Source organism: Galeopterus variegatus, unplaced genomic scaffold, assembly GCF_000696425.1.
Source record: "Galeopterus variegatus unplaced genomic scaffold, G_variegatus-3.0.2 Scaffold997, whole genome shotgun sequence".
Lineage (NCBI taxonomy): Eukaryota > Metazoa > Chordata > Mammalia > Dermoptera > Cynocephalidae > Galeopterus > Galeopterus variegatus.
This window is the reverse complement of record NW_007727108.1, coordinates 97,748-120,815: the sequence shown is the minus strand read 5'-3', so window position 1 is coordinate 120,815 and position 23,068 is coordinate 97,748. Positions and strand designations below refer to the sequence as shown.

Here is a 23,068-nt window from a genome sequence, read left to right as displayed (position 1 = left end):
AGTAAAAAAGAAAAAAAAAAAAAAAAAAAAAAAAAAAAAAAAGAAACCAAACCAAACCAAAACAGCAACAAAAAATTCAGTTTCTCAGTCATACTAGTCACATTTCAAGTACTCAGCAGTCACATGTGGCTTAATGGTTATTGAATAGCACAGGTGTAAGTGAAGAGAATTAGAGGCAGAGGAAACAATGAACACAAAGTCTTTGAGGCAGGAATGCATTTTTTCAAAGAACAGTTAGTTAGCCAGTATGACTAGAGTACAAAGAGCAAGTGATAGGGAATGTGGCGAGTGAGGTTGCCAAGAGTCAGCTAATGAAGGGCCTTAGATGTCATAGTGAAGACTTTATTTTATTTATTTATTTATTTAAAAAGATGACCGGTAAGGGGATCTTAACCCTTGACTTGGTGTTGTCAGCACCACACTCACTCAGTGAGCTCACCGGCCATCCCTATATGGGATCCGAACCCGTGGCCTTGGTGTTATCAGCACCGCACTCTCCCGAGTGAGCCACAGGCAGTGCGCCACAGGCCGGCCCGAAGACTTTATTTTATGGGTGATGGAAAATATATTTTAAAATATTAAATCATCACTGACTGCTGTGTTGAAAAAATGCAAGTTTAAGAGTGAAGCAGGAAGGCTTTAGAGGCTGTTACAGTATTCCATATGAGAGATGATGGTTCTTGAATTAGGGAGGTAACTGAGATAATGAGAAGTGTTGTGATTCAGGATATATTTTGAAAGTTTGGTTTATTGTTCTTTTCAATGGACTAGACCTTGGGTATGAGAAAGAAAAACTTCATTCAGTAAGTTGAAGATGACAAAGAGAAAAGCAGGTTTGAAAGAAAACTAATAGTTTAGTTTTGACCATTTGAAGTTTCAGATGACCATTGCTATCAAGTAACTGCAATATTAGAGCAAAATGACAGTTCTGATATTTCAATTTAATATATTACTACCTTAGTGAGTTGCAGTAAGAGAATGATAAAAACACATACATCACAGAGACAATAATTAATATAAAAATGGATTGTGAAGTATATGTACCTTATATTTCAGATAAAAGGTAAATATATTCCACATCCTGGAATAAGAGACCTACTGATAAACTGTTGAAGATCTTACATTTCTATTACATTACTTAGTGAACAACCTATTTCATTAGTGTTTTCATATTGCAGTAGTTTCAAACAATTTGAAGAGCATGCAAAAATGCATCCTAGTACTTTTTCACATTACATTTTTTCCCATGGCCACTGCTTTGTATCTAAATATACTTCACACTTTTTTTTTTTCTGTGACTGGCCAGTATGGGGACCCGAACCCTTGACCTTGGTGTTATAACACCATGCTCTAACCAACTGAGCTAACCGCCCAGCCCTCACACTTTTTTTACGTTAATATTTTTAAACTTTTATTTTATTCTAAAATCTTGGGTAAGGTTATTACCAAATCTTAATGATGTTAACAACTACCATTTAAGGAGCAAGGGCACTTTGCTAAGTGTTTTCATAAATAATCTCATTTGAACTTCACAACAATCCACTTAGATATTGCAGAAAAGAGGCTAGTAGAAAGAGACTATGGGATGTAAATCATAGCTAAGATGAAAAATAAAACATAATAGTTATTCTGTATTAGTTTGTTTTCTGTTGCTTATCACAGAATACCTGAAATTGGGTCATTTATAAAGAAAATAAAATTTGTTTCTTACACTTTTGGAGGCTGAGAAATCGAAGGTCAAAGGGTACATCTGGGGCCGGCTCGTGGCTCACTCGGGAGAGTGCGGTGCTGATAACACCAAGGCCCCGGGTTCGGATCCCATATAGGGATGGCCGGTTAGTTCACTGGGTGAGCGTGGTGCTGACAACACCAAGTCAAGGGTTAAGATCCCCCTACCGGTCATCTTAAAAAAAAAAAAAAAAAAAAAAAAGGGTACATCTGGTGGGGGCCTTCTTCTGGGTGGGGACTCTGCAGAGTCCCAAGGTAGGGCACAGTATCACATGGCAAGAGGTCTAAGAGCATTCTAAGGTGCTCACTTGCTCTCCTTATAAAGACACCAGTGTCACTTCTGTGATTACCCATTTATCTATTGAGAGCAAAGCCCTCACATCCAATCACCTTCGAAAGGCCCCACCTCTCAATACTGCACATTGGGATTAAGTTTTAATATGAGTTTTGGGGAAACAGCCAAACTATAGCATATGCTTTTAGAAAAAACGGTGTTAAAATATTAAGTAACTAATTTGCAACAGCATTTAGGCTTACTACCAGCAACTTTTCTAAACTTAAACCTAACAAGGAAAATAACATTGCCATAGGAGGCGGGGTAATGAACAGAATCGGGGCTTGAGTCCCGACTGTACTTCTCACTAGCTGATTGTGATCGTCTTTGGATAAGGCATCTATTTTCTTTTTTTCTTCCTTTCTTTAAAACTTAAACTTCAGTGTCTTCAACTGAAAGTGGAGGGGAAGCGAAAACAAATATCACCTATTCTACCTACCTCACAGGGTTGTTGGGAGAATCAAAATGCATATAAAAGTGATTTGTAAATGGCATATTTTACTTAAGTTTCAGGAGTGTGAAGGTTTGAAATAATTCTTGGAATTTCTTTTTCAGAAATATTTCTAATTTTTACCTGGTTTAAAAATAACTTTAGGGCCGAGCCCTGGTGCACTTGGGAGAGTGCAGTGCTGGGAGCGCAGCAGCGCTCCGGCCGCAGGTTCGGATCCTATATAGGGATGACCGGTTCGCTCACAGCGCTCACTGGCTGAGCGCGGTGCGGCTGGTCTCAAAAAGGACAAAAAATAAATAAATAAATAAATAACTTTAGTAATTAACGGAGGTATTTGTTTAGTTTGTATTCTATCGCTTTCCATAATACACACTAGATAATCAGTAACTACTTGTTGATTTCCAATTAGCTTTTCAGAAATCTATTATTTTGTGTACTATTACTAGTTTTCTGCACTGCATACCACTGGCTCTCAATAAATGCCACATTCCTAGCATTTTTGTATTAAGAAGATTTACGGTGCAAATGAACTGATAGAACTGCAGTTTATAAGGTTTTCAGAAGACAACCCACCTGCTTCACATTTTGAAATAGAATCAGATTCAAAAGGGTATGATGTTTTTTCTCTGCTTACCTCTCAGCCTCATCTCTAGTATCTTTTCAATAAATATTTCTTGATCGAATAATGATAGTGGCCTGGAGTTCTAGTCAGAAGATAATGCTCTTCCAACTACTTGGCTTGACTTCTGATATTCCATTAGCATTGTACGCTCCCAATTGATAAGATTCTCACTCTGTGGAGGTGACCGTTCTTTGACCCAGGCTTGCAGGTGGGAGCCCATTTGTCTAAAAAATCTGAGTCCTCAGCCTGCAGAACTACTGCCAACATCGCGTGGAGCGAAAAGGCGTGAATTCGTATGATTGATTCAAGAGTGACTGCTATGCCCTCTAGGCGGTGAGCTGGAAAGGGGACCTTCAGGCGCCACCGGGATTCCAGTAAAGGCGCATTATTTACCTCCTCCCGGCCTTGGGCAGCGCTCTCCACAAGCTACTTGCATCAGCGCGCCAAGCCGTTAGTCCCTCCCCATTTCTCACGGCTCCACCCATATGGCGCGCCCACAATTACTAAATCGTAGCCGCCAGGGTGCGCGACGCATTCCTGAGCCCCGCCTCCGGGGTGTAGGCGCGCTCCCCCTCCCAGCTCGGCCTAAGTAGTTCCGTTAGCAGCGTGAGGAAAAACCGTCCTTCGGCTCCCCGCCTCTCCAGACCTAACGCTTTACTCCCTACTCCCCCTGCGACCACTACACAGCCGGCTACGGAGGCCCCTAAAGTACAAATATCCAACAGGCTCTGTCGTATCCTGATAGGATTTATCCTTTCTTACTCCATCCGGTCCTAAGGGCTGTGTTCAGTTTTTGTCAGGAATTCGGACTCGCGAGTTTCTTACGGCTTCAGGAATTTCAGCCCTCTTCACGGAAGTTAAGAGCGTGTTGGGGTTTTTTTTGCCGCTGTCTCCGTCCGCATTCCTTCCCTCCCACCTCGCGGAATTGTGGTGGGAGGGGGAGGAGGAACTCAGGGCGCCTGCGCGGAGAGGCCGCTTTCCATCCGGGTCCCTGTCCGTGCGGTGCAGCAGGTCGGTAGGCGGGAAATGGCGACTGGCTGAAGGAGCTGGTTCTGTTGCTGCTGCGGGCTAAGAGGGAAAGACACCACACGTTGCGCAGTCAGGACCATCGCCGGAGCCTGAGGACACTTCTCTGTCGTCACAGTTAGGTAATCCCCTTCGTCCAGACGCTGCCGCCGCTCCCTACCTTAGACCTCCTCCTCTTCCAGGGCCGTCTGCCGGGATCTCCTCCCCTTCCCAACCCGGTCCTCCAGCGACTCTGGCGCCTTGGTAGGCATATACTATTGGCGCCTTGTACGTCCACTGTGTGGATCCGCTCTTCTCTGTACTTTCCCCTGGGAACGGAAAGGGAGCTCACTTCCCGCCAGCTTCAGTTCTTAGGCTGCGGCCTGTGTTGTGATTTCTGGGGTTAGATTTCGCTTTGCTACCCACCCCCACCCCGATCTCCCGTTCATAGTCCCCAGTCCTGTTGTCCCTCTGGATAGTTAAGTTAGGTCAGCTTTTCTAACCACCTTGGCCCAATACTGATGTTTTCGGTATTTCACTCTTTCTAGCAGGGTGCTTTTAGGGGGGCGTTGCTCTATCTCAGTTCTTATAAACACCTTTTGAGAATGTGGAAGAAGAGATTTCACTAAGTTCTGTTTATCTCCTGTACTGTTAAAATGTTATGTTAACATTGTTACTTTTTCAAATCGAGAGTGGTAGTAAAAACTAGCCCATGTGGAAGGCCCCTGGTTTCTTAGTGGTCAGTTAAGGTCGAATCTTGTTATCCTTGATATTCTTTGCTTTCTTTAGGTATTGAATACCTGTGTGAGTGCTTTCATTTGCATTCTTGACCAGAATTTTGTGTTAAATAAGTGCATATATAAATCGTGTTTATTTACTTCTCACCCTAGTGGTGGCTGGATGAGTGGATGAGGTTAAGCACTTTAAAGCACCTTAGGGAAGCCTAAGACATACTGCTCGTAAACTTTCCTAAGATCCTGAAATGAAATGTACTTAGTAGATGTTCTTCCAAGGCAGGGATTTATCTTTCTCATGCTAGTAAAGCAATACCAAGATTGCTGCCGTACGTAGGTATACAAATTAGAGACTTGATAGATTTATCTGCGTAATTTTCAGATTGCAGATTGCTTTATATTACATCTCCTCATTCTTTATCAAGTTTTAAATTTTCGTTTGTGGTCCAGCTGTTATAAAAGCAGGGAGATGGCAAGTTAGAGCTAGTGTTACTCCTCCTTTTTTTCTTGTTTTTCTTTCTTTTTCGACATTGCAGACCAATTGTCCATAAAGAGAATTAATAAGGAGGTTGTTGGTATTTTTCAGAATTTGTTTTTCTATTGTGTTGAATTTGGGGCCTTTGTATTTTTTTCCCCACTAATCAAATTAAGATTTTTAAAAAATGGTTCATATTACATATCAGTTGATATTTGTAACTCAAAAGTGTTCAGCTCTGTAAGTCCAGTTTAGAGAACTTCACTGTTGTTAGCATGATATTAGGATTAAATTTCAGAAATAAACAGGAACACATAAACATCATTATAGTCCTCATTTGGTAACCTTTGGCCAAGGTCATAAGGAAAGTCAAGGCAAAGTGTAGCTCTTATATGAAGCAATCTTTTAGGATTGGGTTGAACTTCCTATTTCTTTTCCAGGACCAATAGAATAGGAGGTTGGAAGTGGAGGTGTGAAGCATGTTGGAGATTTGCTATGTCAATTTATTTTTAAAAATGGGACCAAATATATGATTTGAAGGGATTGAAAGTAAATTATTGGCCTAGCGTCGGCTTTGTCTGTATTTTTATGACCTTTTTGAGTAGTTTATAAAACATTAATGCTTTTAATAAAATCTGGTTTACAGGGAGGTGAGTGAGTATTGATGACCCTGTCTTCAAGAATTCTCCCAAGTTGTTTAGTACTGCATTCATTCAGTACCTGAGCACTTTTAATACTATTCTTAGTTTAGGTTGAAAGGATGTGAAAGCTGTAAGAGTTGTAGTCCTTAGCCTTTGTGAACTTGTAGCTATATAGAGATGCTGAATAGGATTGCATAGGAAATCCAAATAGGATTGGTTCGTTTTACAGTATTTCATTCTACATAATGTCTCTTGGGTGTTTTATTTGAACTAGTAATGTTATTCTTTTTTCACTGTTAAGAAATTAAAAATTGTGGGCTGGTCAGTTAATTCCCTTGGTTAGAGCGTGGTGCTGATGGCCAAGAGTTCAGATCCCCTTACTGGCCAGCCACAAAAAAAAAATTAAGAATTGGGAAGGTTTTATCTTTCCTGAATTCATCTAGCTGATTCCAAGTTTGTGATTTCTGGTCAAGTAGTTTTTTCACGAGGTTATTATATAACAGAATCCATCTAATTCTGGTTAAGGAAACTTGGACCTGTTCTTCAGAAAGGCTGTACTAGACTCTAGACTCATAACTATAGCATTAATTGCCAATTGAGTATTAAATCTAATGGTATTTAATTATATCAGTCATATGAGACTATGCTTTGGCTTAATGAGATAAAGATTAAGTGGTTTACCAGGATTCGAAAAAAGAAATTTCTGATTGTATTTGTAATTTACCAAGTTGTGAAAGCATGAGGTAAAAAAGACACTTTAAGTCATAAATATCAAATGTGCTGAGAAGACCTCATGTATGGTGTGCTCTGAGTAATTTTTCTGGGTAGGTTAAAAAGTTACTTTACCATTTTAACTGGAGTGGCCACAGGAGGTCATTTGCTTTACTTAGAGGATGAGGAGATTTAACAGATGTGGAACTTACGTTAAAATTGTACCAAGTGCAGCTTTAGTTTCCACTTGACATTTGCCATGAGGCATCTATCTAAGCCAGACATACTTGTATATTCACTAGCAGTTGTATGACTACATAAATTTTAAATTTAAACTGTATTACATTGTAATCGGACCTATATTACAAAAAGGTAGCCCTAGGAGGTCGACTGTGTGGTATAATTTGAGAATTACCAATGTCTAACTTTATTTGTATCTCTCCAGTGTCTTATGGAATTTTTGCTAAAACACCCTTTTTAAAATCATAAATTCTCTGGAAGAGAAAATTTAAACTATTGTCTTTTATTGACAATATTAGTACAGATTAGTTTTATCAAGTAAACTTGCTGGTAGTACACACAAGTGAGGGTTCAGAGACAATGGAACATGGGAGAGTTAAGTTTTTAATGCACTTTCTGTGATTAGGAGAGGTGTAGAAAAAAGTCTAGGGAAGACAGGCAGTAGAATCATAGTGAGAAGCTTGGTCCTCTCGGGGTCCTTTGGGAATCTTGTAAATATGGTAATAAGGAATGGTGAGATTAAGTGTGGCCCCAACAAGAAAATGGTAAGACCTTAAGGACAAATGTAATTTTAATAAAGGTCACAATAGGCCCTTTGACTATATTAGAGACCCCATGTTATATGGTATTGATAGGCTCCTGTATTAGAGAGATTGGAGAAAATATGAATCATCAGCAATGCTTTGACTTGGGGTTCTAGCAATCAGGCTTGCATAATAGCTATGATAATTTTGGGGAAAAGGAAATGTGTTTACTGCTCTCCTTAAACAAAACAGTTTACTAGTAGAAGGCACTTAAATACTTCAGAAATAATTGGATTAAAATTTAATAATAGCAGTTTGTATAGTTCAGGAAGAATATTTTCTTCCTTTGGACAAAAACATTGAGAAATTTTCTTGGGAACTAAAAAGGCAGAGAAGTTGTTAAAAATAAATAATAAGATTAGGACCCTGTTAGCAGAATAACCTGATATTTTAAGTTTCTCTTGTTTACCTGTTAAAGTAATCTTTAAGTCAGAATTTAAAAGTATGTTTTATTAAAAGAAGAATGTATTATTTGTTAAAGAAGAATATGCAGGAAACATAAACATCTTTTTAGTTGAGAGAAAACTGTGATTACATGCTTTAGTAATAATTGCTTTCATCCTGGTATTCCACAAATATGTATGATTATCCTGTTGAGTTGAGAATGATTAGCCTCTCACTGACCTTACAAGTACATGATTTGGGTATATTTTGTTAAATAAGGTAATCATATAAAAACTCTTCATAAACCTTGTCTTCTTCTGTCTGCCATAGTTTATCTCAGTCATAACAATTAGTTCTTCCTTGATAGGAAGTGGTAAGATAATAAATTATATCAGATATTCAGTGCAAATTTATTTGGGGCAAAGTCATGATGTTTTACTTCATGGCTTTAAAGATTTTTAGTTGGGCCGGCCCATGGCTCATTCGGGAGAGTGTGGTGCTGATAACACCAAGGCTATGGATTCGGATCCAATATAGGGATGACCGGCTAGTTCACTGGGTGAGCATGGTGCTGACAACACCAAGTCAGGGATTAAGATCCCCGTACCAGTCATCTTTTGAGAAAAAAAAAAAAAAGATTTTTAGTTGATAACTATTTTTGTTCTTTGTCCACATCTGATTGATTCTTTTTTTTTTTTTTTTTTTTTTTTTACTATCATTTTAATGTATTCTGAGGGTTTCAGATTTCTACTGGCCTGAGAGTAATGTAAAATTATTTTACTTTATTTATTTATTTTTATTGATAATGAATATTCATGAGATACAAAGCTGATTGTCACCACTCCTGCCCAAGATGTGATGGCCAGATCCGTATGGGCAGCATGTCCATTACCACAAATTGCAGTTATGCCCTGTGTCCCCCACTCAATTATCCCCGATCTCCCTTCCCATTCCCCCTCTCCCCCACTCCACTTTTTATCCCTAGGTATGCTCTCTCCCTCTACAAGTCCAGCACACCATTGTTTTACTTTAAATAGAAGTTTTTATCAAGAGCATTTAAATAACTAGTTACATCTCTCCACTTGCCCAGTTTTGGTGAGAACTACTTAAGTAAAAAGCACTCTTGGGAAAATTCTGCCAAAATTAAGTTTACCTTTTTTAATCTTTAGAATTTCTATGTTGAAGTATCCAATAAGTACATTGAAACTTGTATGTATATAGGTCAGCCCACTAAATTAAAAAAAAATATGTTGATATGTTCTGTCGGAAGGATAGTAATATAGTGAGAAATAATAGCTTGGGAGTTTCAAGTGTCCCATGATCTTTTTGAGAAAAAGAATGAACCCAATGAATGATGGTACTTAGTTCTTATGGATTCATAATATGTGTTCTTGCTAAAATAACAGTTTTAAACTGTGGACCTTGGTGTTATCAGCACCGTGCTCTAACCAACTGAGCTAACCAGCTAACCATGATATGAATTTTCTTACATATGATGGAGAGCCTCTTTTTATAGGATGTTTAAATTATATTTAGTAGAGATAATTAAAAGTCTTCATATTATTGTACCATTAAAGTTTAGGTTAAAGAAATACAAGTATCTCATTCTGTCCCTAACACATTGATTTTGCCCTAATAGTATTTCTGTGAAGGACATACTTGCATAAGGTTTTGAATTGGGGTGCTATTTGTAGCATTTGAGAACATGTATGTGAATGACTGTGCCTTAATAAGTGTTTTCAGTGATGAACAAACTGAATAATCCCATCTTTTAAAAATCAGCTTATATTTTCAGAGTGTTTTGGTCATCAGTAATCTAAAAACCTACATATTGTTTCTCTAGAGAAAACTAATTGATCATAGTTTTAGAAGAAGCATTGTTTTTGTTGTTTATTGAAGAAAACTTAAGGAGGAAAAACGCATAATTTTATCAGACTAACTCAGCAGCTATTTTATTTTTGGTGTAGTCCCTGTGTTTTGTGAAGTATTTTTGATTATGTTTATTGTGTTTAGTAGTTCTAAAGAATCTTATAATACGAGGGGTCTTCAGAAACTTCATGGAAGTATTTGTATTATCTTTTAATTCAAAATTTTCCAAGAACTTTTTGAAGTATCCTCGTATTAGCTAATAAAAAACAGAAAATCATACATCAAAAATAATGATCTATCTCTATCACATACTTTGTCATGAAGGAAATGAAAAGAATCTCCTTATCTTAAAGTTGGTACTTTATATAATGCTCCTTTACTTATTTTTTTTGTTTTAATTGACTTGATTTTTATTAGGTGACAGAAATCTCTTCCTTCTCTGAAGTGATCTAATAAAAGCTTACACTGAGAATAAAAGTAGACAGTTGCAATACCTGAAGCTGTTGATTTCTGATTAGTCAGGCTAGAAATATAGACTAAGTGGAAACACTTTTGAAAATGTCATTTGGTGTCAACTTAGGTAGTGACTTTTAGCTCTTTCTTTCATGGGTGGTGTAAGTGTTAATATAAAATTAGTAGTTGTACAGTTTGTAAGGTAGAGTATAAATTAATAGATCCATAGAATTTTAGAGCCAGAGGAGACCCAAGGGGTCATCTAGTTCAATAACATATGTGTTTTATTAATGATGAACCATTCTGAAGACTTTTTAACATGTAGTAAATATTTGCCTTAATTAGGGTGCTGCAGGATGAGTTGTATATGAAAGAAGGATGAAGACAGCTAGGATTAATTAATGACTCATCTCATTTTGACAGCTCCTTTTTATTTTAATTTTTTTCAGGTAAAATTTACATGTAGTGAAATGTACAGCTCTGATGCCCAATAACTTCTTTTGTTGTTGAGGAGACAAAGTGCTAGAATGATTGTGTGACTTAATTAGTGTCACACATCTAACTAATGATAGATGGATTGGAGCCTGAGTTTCTACCTCTTAGTCTGGAGGTCATTCCTCTAGTAACTCCTTCAAGGAGCCTACTCCAGATCCTTCCCCACGTGCATTATTCTTATATAGCTATATAAAGAATATAAATTTTATATAAACTGTAATTTGAATACAGTTGGCCTATGAGCAACACAGGGGTTAGGTTGCCAGTCCCCACACTGTCAAAAATTCTCTCGTGCTTTCCTCTCAGGTTCTGGTTGTACTGTGCATTGGGTGCAAGGGGGGCGGGGAGACTCCATATCATTACTTAGGTTGTAGTTAAGTACTTATTACTGTTAAGTAGGCTGCCGAACTCTTTGGTTAGGTATGTCATGAATTCATGACATTTTCCAATATATTTATTTTACAAAATATTTAAAATTTCCAATATATTTTCCAATATATTTATTGTATTTTCCAGTATATTTATTTTTAAAAAAATTCCACATGTAAGTGGGCCCGTGCAGTTCAAGGGTTTGCTGTGTACCTAAATTTTATAGCAAACCTTGACTTTGTTGCCTTTAAAGCTTGATTTTTGCTTTTTTTTTTTTTTTTTACTATTTTCTTTATTCAGTCTTGTTGCCCTCCTAATGTATGATATCAGTGTACCATTTCTCTCCTTCATACAGCAAACATATTTGTTTTTGTTTTTTTTTTTCCTTTTTGTCTTTTTTACTGACTGGTAACGGGATCGCAACCCTCGGTGTTGTGCCCGCACCGCGCTCAGCCAGTGAGCGGAACCGGTCTCCACATGGGATCTGAACCCTTGGCGGGAGCGCCACCGCACTCCCAAGCAGCACACTCTCCAGTGCGCCACTGGGCCGGCCCCAGGAAACATATTTGAAAGAGGGCACATTAGTTCGAGGTAATTTGTTAAGAATCCTTCATATACAGTGTGCCATTTTCTCTTCATGTTGTTTAGGTAGAAATTTGTGCACCCCAAGACCTCAGTAGCACATTATCAACTGAGTTTATACTTGTATCATTATTGTAATCTTATCATTAGCACAAGACAATTTGCAGCCATAATTGCCTCAAAGATTGCTTGGTATCAGAGATTTTGTGAAGAGGAAAGAACTTTAGTGAGGAAGGAACATTTTTAGTTTTATTTATAGGGCCCTTTTGTGAGCAAGAATTGATGACTGCAGTGAGGATTGTTTATGTTTCATGACATAGATTCCCCTCATTATCTGGTCTTTTTGAGAGAAATGAGAAAAACTGTGGTTCATTTCAACAAGGATTGAGTTATCTTGTGTGCCAGGTTAATGGAGTTATAGATCACATCTCTGCTTTCAAGGCTCTTACAATCTAGTGCAATTAAAGATATAGAAACATTATTTCAATATGATTTGTTAAGAGCTAAGGTAGCGATAATCACAGTAGGTTTACATGGGTTTGGGTATGTGGAGGTGGTTACCTTATTTGGGGTACATGATACTGGGGCTGAGTTTTAAACGGCGGGATAAGAACGAGTTGAAAGAAATTTGAGGTAAAGAGAAGAGAGAAGCATGTACAGAGCACGGTGTGGGCAGGAAATTATTACTCCTGCAGTGCAATGAATGAGACAGTAAATAGCAATGAAAAAAAGACTGGCTTTTGTACAGCTTTACATACAATGGCAGAGAGTTTAGTCTTTATTTTGAAGGCAGTTGATGGTAAGAGGAACAGGCAGATTTGTGCAATACAGAAGATGGATTTAAAGGGGACAGACTAAGAAATATTTTAGAGGGAAAATCATCAGGGTTTGGTGATAGACTGTAGGGGATAAGGGAGAGGAATAACAACTAGGATGTTTAGAATGGCTTCTAAGTTTCTGGGTTGGTTGATTAGGCAGATGGTCGTAACATTACCTACGATGAAGAATGGTTTTGATATGGGACTGGCATGGGAAAAGTGAATTCAGTTTTGGGTAAGTTGAATTTGAGGTACTAAATAAAAATGTTGAGAAGGCTGTGGGTCAGAAATTTAGAGATGGTAGTCAGAGAAACAGCAGAATTAATGTTTGTAATTTATAAAGAACATTTGAAAGAGGCTCTTTCTCCAACTCCACCCCACACCCCTTTAATCCTTTTACCTGTGCTGCAGGTAAGTAGAAAGCAAACTTCATTGCCTAGTTTTAGATTGCTGGGCAATCAGCTTTTTGTATTCCTGAAACAAGATCTGGTTCAAATGTTGAAAAAGTGGTAACAACATTATATACTCCCCCCCCCCCCAGTATCATGAATTCTTGGCTTAAAATGTTGCCCCTATTGCTATGTTTGTTTTGTGATGTAATCTACTTAAGTTGTATCATTTTTACTCATTAGTAATAGTAGATTTATTTTCTAATTTTGCTCATTTCCCGATCTTAACTTGTTTATTCTATTTTTTTACAATAGAAACTTATCTATAATGGAGTTCTAAAGAACTAAGAAGATGTGTTAAATTCTAACGTAATAGTAGGATTGCCAAGATAAGGCTGTATATGTATGTTTAAAACTATTCCTTTTATTTTTTTAAATTTAGGGGATAAAATTAGGTTGTTGCAGATGTTATCTATATAGGCAATCTCTAACCTGTTCTGGGCCCAATTAATATGTATGTCTTTGGGCCGGCCCCGTGGCGCACTCGGGAGAGTGCGGCGCTGGGATTGCAGCGACGCTCCCGCCGCGGGTTCGGATCCTATATAGGAATGGCCGGTGCGCTCACCGGCTGAGCGCGGTGCGGTCAACACCAAGCCAAGGGTTGCGATCCCCTTGCCGGTCACGAAAAAGACAAAAAAAAAAAAGTATGCCTTTGTTTTTGGTGTCAGGGTAATGCTGGCTTCATAAAATGAGTTGGGCGGTGTTCCCTTCTATTTTTTGGAAGAGTTTGTATAGATTTGGTATTGTTTCTTTTTAGATGTTTGGTAGGATTCTCCAGTGAAGCCATCTGGGCCTGGAGTTTTCTATGTTGGAGGTTTTTACTACAGTTTCGATTTTTTAAATAAATATAGGGCTAATCAGGTTATCTATTATTATGTGAGTTTTGGTTGTTCGTATTTCTTGAGAAATTTGACCATTTTATCTAAATTGTTGAATGTATGAGCATAAAGTTTGTAGTATTCCATAATTTTCCTTTTAAAGTCTGTAGTGATGTCCACTTTTTCATTCCCAGTATTGGTAATTTGTGCTGTCTTTTTTTCCTCAGTCTTGCTAGAGGTTTATAAATTTACTGATCTTTTTAAAAAATTCAGCTTTTGGTTTCATTAATTTTTCTTGTTTTTAATTTTTCTTGTTTTTAACTTCATTGATTTCTAGTTCTACTGAATGCTTTGTCTCTTGACAGTGGGTTGGATTTTCCTATGGTCTGAATGTTTGTCTCTTCCAAAGCTCAGGTGAGAGCTTGATTTCCAGTGTGGCAATGTTGAAAGATAGGGCTTTTAGGAGTGTTTGGATTGTAAAGGCCCTGCTTTCATGAATGGATTAATCCATTAATGAGTTAATTGTTTAATGAGTTATCAGGGAGTATACTGATGGCTTTGTAAGAAGAGCAAGCGATCATATAAAAATGTTCTCGCCATTCTTGCCGTGTGATTGCCACAGTACGCTGTAGGGTTCCTAGGAACTAAGAATGCCCTCACTAGGTGTGCTCCCTGGACCGTGGACTTCCTAGCCTCCAAAACTGTAAGAAATAAATTTCATTTTCTTATAAATTACTCAGTTTCAGGTATTCTGTTCTCAGCAACAGAAAACGAAGTAATACAGATTTTCTTCCTTTTATGTGTCTTACAATATTTTACTGAATGCTGGATATTGTGAATAGGACAGTAAAGACTGAGGAAATAGTATTTATACCTGGAAAATTGTATTCCTATACTTTTAGTGTAGGGGGTTGAGTCAGTCTAGTCAGGAGTTAAGCTGAGTGTCGGTTTTATTTTTGCAAGGGGTACCTTCAGCTCATCATTGGCTTCATTTTCTCTTGTATTGCTTTGTGATTAGGCTGAGAGTTGTGGTGTGGGAAGCTGTTTCTCAGTTTTCCTGATCAGCTCTCAGATTTTGGCTTTCCCTGTGCACCTGTACTTCATTGGAGAATCTCTAGGTGCTCCTAACCCTCTCCCATAGGTAGACTATTGTGTTAATTGGTGCTTGGTAGCCTGTTGGTGGAGTCAGGAACATGTCTTTCCCAGGTCCAGTCTCAATCTTGAATAGGCCCTGTGTGCCTGGGATTCAGGAGTGGGGCTCTCTCAGTTATCTTGCCCCTCTAGGCCAAACTAGGGCTTATATCTTTGCAGGTCTTGGTCAGAAGAGTTTCCCATGCCTGCCTCAGTGGTAAATGTCTAATAGCATTGGTATGAGATCCAAGACTGTTTCCTGTCCCTCTCCTAGTGATAGAGAGGGTTTTTTTTCACCCTACCCCAATCCTGCCCCTCCCCCAGTGCCTTAAAGTTTTTGTTAGTAAGGGAAGAAGGATCTGGTTGGGGCTATGTATTTTTCTGTACTGTGACGCTGCTCCCTTCTTCCAGCCCTGCACCACAGAGGAAGGAGCTCTCCAGTCCCACGTTCTTGTTGTGAGCATGTGGTGGAGGTCCGGTAAAACTTGCAAAAGGATTTGAATTATCTTTTGTTTTTGTGTCTCATAGGGATACTACATGCTCATGTTAATACACACTTCTCCTTTAGCAGTTTGTTAACAATTTTACTTATTTATATATATATTGGCGGCTGGTCAGTAAGGATATTAACTCTTTCAGATGAAATCTTTTTATCTGCTTTAATGGCACCATTGTTTCTTCCTTGCTCTACCACAGGTGAGCCAGTGCGTGCATCCTGTCTCGCCAAGGAAGAGCTTGTTTTTTCTTGGATTTGAGGTTACTTGGTTGCCCTGAGCCTTCAATTCTCTGATGAGTTCAATAAAGTTTTAATTTTATAGTTCATCCAATTTTTTTTCCATGTTAGTCTGATAGTGGCATTCTTTCCATCCTTCAATAACCTGGGCAGAACCCAGTTAATTTATAAGAGTGGATCTCTAGGCAAAACTCCAATTGGTCATAGAAGCTTTCCTTTTTTCTAGGGCTGTAACTGTAATTCCTTGGCTTCTTTGCCCTCAGGTTGCCTTCTTGGTTTATACCAAAGGAAAGTGTTCAAATTAAATAGATTGATGGTGGAGAAAGAATAATTCCCCAGCTGGCCCTAGATTGCCTTTTCCTCTTCCCTAAACACTATGGTTGCCCCAAAACTATCTTGTGGTCAGCTCCTCCTCTATAATTTTTGTCATCTTTTCCCAGTCTCTTTCCCCAACCCTGCTTATCCTTCCATTATGTTTCCTCTTATGAAATGCCCAGAAAAACCAGGTATATTGTGGATTTTTAGCTCCAGAATTGAGATGAAATATTTCAGTATTTTGTGTACATGACTATTTGCCATTTTTTGTCTACATGTTATCATTTTTTAAAAGAAGTAAAGATTAAAGATGTGGGGTAGGAGAGCAGATTTTATTTGGTCCCTTTTCCTGTTCTAGAAGTAGATTTGCTGGATAATATGGTAATTCGATATTTAATTTAAGGAATTGCCACACCATTTTCCACAAATGCACCATTTTACGTTCTCACCAGCAGTGCACAGGGTTCTAATTTTTCCACATCCTCACCAGTACTTCTTTTCTGTTTTTTTGATAATAGTCATCCTAATGGTTATAAAGTTGTATCATTGTGGTTTTAATTTGCATTTCCACACATCAGCTTCCTTTTTCAAATGCTCTTGTCTTTTCAGTGAATATGTGTTGGTTATTTTTTAGTTCAAAGGCCCTTTCTCCTAAGCTTTCCCAGAACCCTCTTCACTTTCTCAATGCAGAGTGATCTAGCATTCTATATATACAATATGATAAGTAAACATTCTTACCTGCTAGACTATGTGCTTCTTATGGGCAGAGATTATTGTTTTTATACTTTTGTTTCCATTCCGGCAGCGGGTGACCGATAAGTTTTTAAACTCTAATGAGCTGAACCTCTTATGACTGTACTACTTTATGTACCTTTAGTCTTTTAAGTTCTACTTTACATCATGATATTGTTTCATAATTTTTATGGTTTCCATTTAATGACTCAGGGTTTAATATCGGTTTGCTCTTAGGTATTTTTTAAAAGGCTCTTCTAAAAAACTTTACAGAAATTGATTAAAAATAGCTAAAAGAACTCCCCATGCATTTGCCGTATAGAAATTTTCCTTTTCTAGGCAGTGCTGTGCTGTAGAACAAAGGCATTGACTCTTTGGGAGAAAAGGCAATATTTATTTTATTTGGGATGGCAACTTAAAACTGAGCACCATCTAGTTATAGAAAAAAATTAGTTACTTAAAAAGCTATTTGGGGGGCCGGCCCGTGGCTCACTCAGGAGAGTGCGGTGCTGATAACACCAAGGCCACGGGTTCGGATCCTATATAGGGATGGCCGGTTGGCTCACTAGCTGAGCGTGGTGTTGGCAATACCAAGCCAAGGGTTGAGATCTCCTTACCGGTCATCTTTAAAAAAAAAAAAAAAAAAGCTATTTGGGGACCACTCTGGTGAATCCTTTGAGTTTAGGGGTGTCTTAGTCTGTTCGGGCTACTATAACAAAGATTCCATAAACTGGGTGGGTGGCTTACAAACAGCAGAAATTTATTTCTCACAGCCGTGGAGGCTGGGAAATCCAAGTTGAAGGCACAGGCAGATTTGGTGTCTGGTAAAGGCCCACTTCCTTTTTGCCCACTCTATCCTCACATAATGAAAGAGGTTAGGGATCTCTCTGGGATCTTTTATTTTTTTTTTTGTGACCAGTAAGGGGATCGCAACCCCTGGCTTGGTGTCTCCCTCACCGCGCTCAGCCAGTGAGCGCACCGGTCATCCCTATATAGGATCCGAACCCACGGCAGGAGCGCCACCGCGCACCCAAGCACTGCACTCTCCTGAGTGCGCCACGGGGCCGGCCCTGGGATCTTTTATAATGGCACTAATCCAATTCATGAAGGCTCTGCCCTCATGACCTAATCACCTCACAAGGGCCCCACCTCCAAATACTATCACGGGAGGGTTAGGTTTCAGCATATGAATTTTGAGTGGATACAGCTATTTAATCTATAATAGGGTTTTTTTTTTGTTGAAATAGACACTGTATATGTATGTTCATATATACGTATATACACACAAACATATATGTAGTTTCTATATTTTAAAAAAAGTTTCTAACTTTTTTCTGTGACTGTTGTGTTGAATTAGTAAAAATACAACTTCTGAGACTTCCTAATTGGTCAGTGAAGACTCTAGTCTTTGCCAGGAATTTCTATACCTTCAGGAATTTAGAGTGGTTAATTGGAGTTAGATTTTTCTTTGAATGCATTCACTGTTGTGAATAGCTTTATTGTCCTCTGCGCTTTATAACCTCTCAGTACCTTTTTCATTATGAGCCTCTCGAAGGTAAGGTAAATATATTCTTTATACATGTGAAGGAAAGATAGTTAAGTCACTACAGCTTAGCTATGACTGAAGTAGGATTAGAATTCACATTTCTCAATTTTTAGTTTAGTAGTCTTTGTATTCTCTTTTACAGATTCTAATTCAGAGTATGTCCTCAAATACTTCTAAATATGTGGGACAATTTTGACAGCCATTAATTTTCTCATCTGTAAGATAAGAGAATTCAAGTAGATAGCCTCATATTTTCTCTCTAATGTTAATTCAGTTTTTAAAGTATCATTATATATGGTAATATTGGAATCTCTCAAAATAATTCAGCCACTCTTGTTATGCTTACATGATTGTTGATTATTAGAATTGTGCTCATGAAATTAATTTGTTGGCCGGCAGTTTTTCTCACTACATTTTGAGTTTTAGAAGGGCAAAACCCTTCCCTGTCTTGTTTTCTACTTACTCACTACTTACCTAGCCCAGTGCCTTGAGTGTGAAGTGCTCAACAAATATTTGTTGAAGGAATGAATGATTAAACGAATGATGATGTTAGCATAGGTGGAGAAGTATGCAAACTCTTTAGTGTTACCCTTACTTTAGATCATAGGATATAATATTTCAGAGGTTGTTGGGAAGGTTATTTAGGATAATACAAGGGTACTTCAAAATGTTCATGGAAAAATAGAATTAAAAGATGATGAGAATCTTTCCATGAACTTTTTGAAGACCCTTGTATATGTAAAGTACAAAGCAGAATGCCTTTTGCTTAAAATGTTAGTTTCTTATTTTAACTCCTTAGAGACCTGGGCTTTTTTTTTTTTAACCAACATGTGTGTACACACATGTATACACACACACATACACAAGCTGGGTACATGTGGGTACGCTAAGGTGAATTTTAATAACACTGGTTATTTTTCTCTTACAGTTTTACATGTGGCACTCATAAAAGATGAGGCTGAGAACACGGAAAGCTTCTCAGCAATCAAATCAAATACAAACACAACGTACTGCCAGAGCAAAGAGGAAATATTCAGAGGTTGATGATAGCCTGCCTTCAGGAGGAGAAAAACCACCGAAGAATGAAACTGGCTTGTTGTCCTCAATTAAAAAATTCATTAAAGGAAGCACACCCAAGGTAATGGTTTTACCTCATATATCATTAAAAGTGAAGTTTAGGTTGTTTTCTCTAAGCCTGTGTAGATGAAGAATCTGATATTGCTAGAATCCATTTTAAGCGGATGTCTATATTTTGGTGTTATTTTTACTTTTAAGAGTGTTACATGCAAAATACTTAATATCATCTCAAGAAGAACATTATTTATTCCACTAACTAATCCACTTAGTATTCTGTTATTTCAGCATAGTATGGGAAGCAGAAGAAATTTTTCCTTACTCTTTTATTGGAGCTTTTTTTACTTCCATTTTCTTTCATTTCAAGAAAAAGTTAGTTTCTTGTTAATATTATTTACTATCTAATTAGGGAGGTGATTTTCTTTATCTGAATTCTGACATTTGTACAATGAAAATGTATTATTTTATTAAACAGAAAACAAAATTATTAAAAAATGAACACTGACCATGAGTCACATGCTCTAGATCCATACCCTGGACCTACTTGAGTGATCTAAGGAGAGGCATTTACCCCTCTGAGCCTCAGGAAGATAGTAAAATGGGACTAATACCAACTGCTTTGTCTATCTCAGTTGTTTTTAAATTAGATGGCACAAAACAGGTGGAAAAGCAGTTTGAGAAACTTTAATGCACTCTACAAATGTATAGTGTTATTCATTGTATGTATATTTTGTTGTCACTGTTTACTACTTTTGTGTTCTTTTTTGGGACAATTGTATGACAAAATTTTCATTATAAGTATATCACTTTGATAAGTAGAAAAGTATATCACTGTATTGACTTGTTCATAGTGGTAGATTTTGTTGTAATAGTATTAGCCTAATTCTAGATTCTTAATTTCTACAGCCTAATTACTGTGAACCATTGGCTAAGACTTAGAAGTATTATGTGTTTGCATAGGGTATTTATTTTTGTTTAGGTGGTTTTATTTTGTTTTGTTTTTCTAATACCATAACTGTAATTTCTTTTGTTAATTTTAAGTACAGACATGTGGGCATACGTTCTGAAAAATGCACAATTTCGTCATTGTGTGAACATCATAGAGCGTACTTACACAAACCTAGATGGTATAGCCTACTACACACCTTGGCTATATGGTATAGTCTATTGCTCCTGGGCTACAAAACTATAACAGCATATAATTGTACTGCATATTGTAGGCAGTTGTAACACAATGGTAAGTGTTTGGGTACCTAAACATAGAGAAGGTATAGTGAAAATATGATCTCTAAAAGATAAATATGGTACACCTGTATAAGGTACTAACTATGAATGCAGATTGCAGGACTGAAAGTTGCTCTGGGTGAGTCAGTGAGGAAGTGGTGAGTGAATGTGAAGGACTAGGACATTACTGTACACTATGGTAGACTTTGTAAGCATTTATTTTTTTATTTTTATTTTTTAAAAGATGACCGATAAGGGGGTCTTAACCCTTGACTTGGTGTTGTCAGCACCATGCTCTCCCAAATGAGCTAACCGGCCATCCCTATATAGGGATCTGAACCTGTGGCCTTTGTGTTATCAACACCCCACTCTCCCAAGTGAGCCACTGGCGGGCCCTGGCTTTGTAAACATTTAGACTACACTAAATTTATCAAAAAAATAATTGTGCTATGTTATATTGGCTACAAAGTAACTAGGTGATAGGAATTTTTCAGCTCCATTATAATCTTATGGGACTATCATATATGTGGTCCATCAGTGACACAATGCATGACTATATTTAGAATTCTCAGAAAGAAGTATTGTAGTATGATTATATAACAAAGATCAAATTTCTAGTAGCATGAATTCTTATCTCTTTTAGTTCCTAATGGGTTGTCATCAGCCTGTTGATGTTGATTGTTTATCAGCTCATTCTCCTGAACAGCTGTAGTTGTCATAAAGTGCTTCCTCATTTTGAGGAAAGTATGTCTACTCTTTAGTTTCTCATGTTACTTTTTTACATTCTGTCACTTGAAAAAAGATACTATGTTCCCTTACATGTGCAAGTGCAAACTCTCAGTTGTTATCTAATTAAATATTTCTAGTTTCTATTATATGATATTATATGATATACAGTCATGTGCCACATAAAGATGTTTCAGTCAACGACAAACCACATATGCAGTGGCGGTCCCATAAGATTATAATGGTTATATCATATTGCCTAGGTGTGTAGTAGGCTATACTATGTAGGATTGTGTAAGTATACTCTATGATGACTGCACAATGAGAAAATCACCTAACAGCATATTTCTTATAACATATTCCTCCAGTTGAGTGATATATGACTGTATATCACCATCTTGGTCACCTTTTTCTGTTATTCATGAAAGATAACCAGAAATGAAGATAAGTTTTTCTTATGTCTTCTGATTTCTGTTCACATATACTTCATTTGACCTGGGCTTTCTTCTATGAAAGTGGCTTTATATTATATTACACTTTTTCCTCTCTCCTTTAGTAGTTAGCTTAATCTTTGTTGGTCAGCAAAGTTTTGCTCATGTTAATTAAAGGATTTTTCTATACACATTTTTGTTGGGTTTTTTTTTTTTTGTAAACAAAATCTAGGATTTTTCATTAATGCCTGTTCACACAAAGATGTTAAGTAGTATAGAGCCATAAAAAACCTATTTGCAAACTAATACCTTATTCATTAATTAATATTTTTGGGTAAAGTTTTTCCAACCGCTACAAATTCCCTTAATTTTGTACTGTTATTCAACTCGGATTTCTTTATCATTCTATAAGATTATTATGGAAATTAGTATTTGAATGCCTTACTGAAATCAAGGTATATGAGTACTGTGTCTTTTCCCAGTCTGTTGAACCTGTGTTAAAATTAAATAAACAGGTTAGTTTGCCATGTATTAGTCTTAATGAGCTTATACTGGCTTCTACTTATTGTTGCTTTCTTATCTACATTGTCATTTACCATCTTCTTGATAATATATTCCCAAGTTGCATTCAGTATTGATACAATGCTTGCTTATGTATGTATCTTTAATACAATGTCATTGTCCTTTTCCAAATTTGGGTAGCAGTTCACAACTAATGTATATTGGATATCCATTAGGTGCTTTATATCTAGCATCTCCTTAATCCTTATAACCAAATAGGTTTTCTCCTTTTGATAGAGGAGAAAAACTGAGACTTAGTGAACTTAGTGGTAGCTTGCACAGTGTAAATAATTACAACAATAATTAGAATAGTAAATAACTTGCTCAGGATAAAAGATAACGCAATAAAGAACAATACAACAATTACTAACAGTCATTGAGCAGTTAGCATGTGCCAACCACTGTTCTCAGCATTTTAAATGTAATAACTTATTTAAGTGTCAGAAACTGAATGAAGTAGGTGCTGTCATCTATATATTACAGATGAAGAAACTGAGGCACAGGGAGGTTAAATAACTTGTGCATGGTTACTTAGCTTTAAGTGGCACCAGTGGAACCCAGTTAGTCTGGTTTTAGAGTCTTTTCTCTTTTGGGGGGGTGGGAGGGGACAAATGTGAAGATAAGCCTGGGAAACACCATCAGAGAAGTGCTCCCTCAGAGTCTACACTCTTAACCACTATGCACTCTTGCATCTGCAGTAAGTGACAGTGCTAGGATTTAAAACCAGCTGTGTTTAACTCTGATACCTGTGCTCTTTCTCCTGTACCATTCTGTCTCAAAGTAGCTATATATATATATATATATATATATATATATATTTTTTTTTTTTTTTT

At 37.3% G+C, this 23,068-nt stretch overlaps 1 protein-coding gene across 4 annotated transcripts in view; it reads left to right on the top strand.

Annotated features, from left to right (window-relative positions):
* Nucleotides 1–3,892: 3,892 nt before the first annotated feature.
* Nucleotides 3,893–23,068, top strand: part of CTDSPL2 (CTD (carboxy-terminal domain, RNA polymerase II, polypeptide A) small phosphatase like 2) — a 66,306-nt gene continuing 47,130 nt past the window's right edge. The window contains exons 1-2 of one of the 4 annotated variants that reach the window (XM_008574096.1): nucleotides 3,893–4,283; nucleotides 19,148–19,357. In XM_008574096.1, coding sequence (XP_008572318.1) covers nucleotides 19,172–19,357 — 186 coding nt within the window. In that variant the 5' untranslated portion in view covers nucleotides 3,893–4,283; nucleotides 19,148–19,171. The other 3 variants (XM_008574097.1, XM_008574099.1, XM_008574098.1) reach the window with 3 other exon arrangements.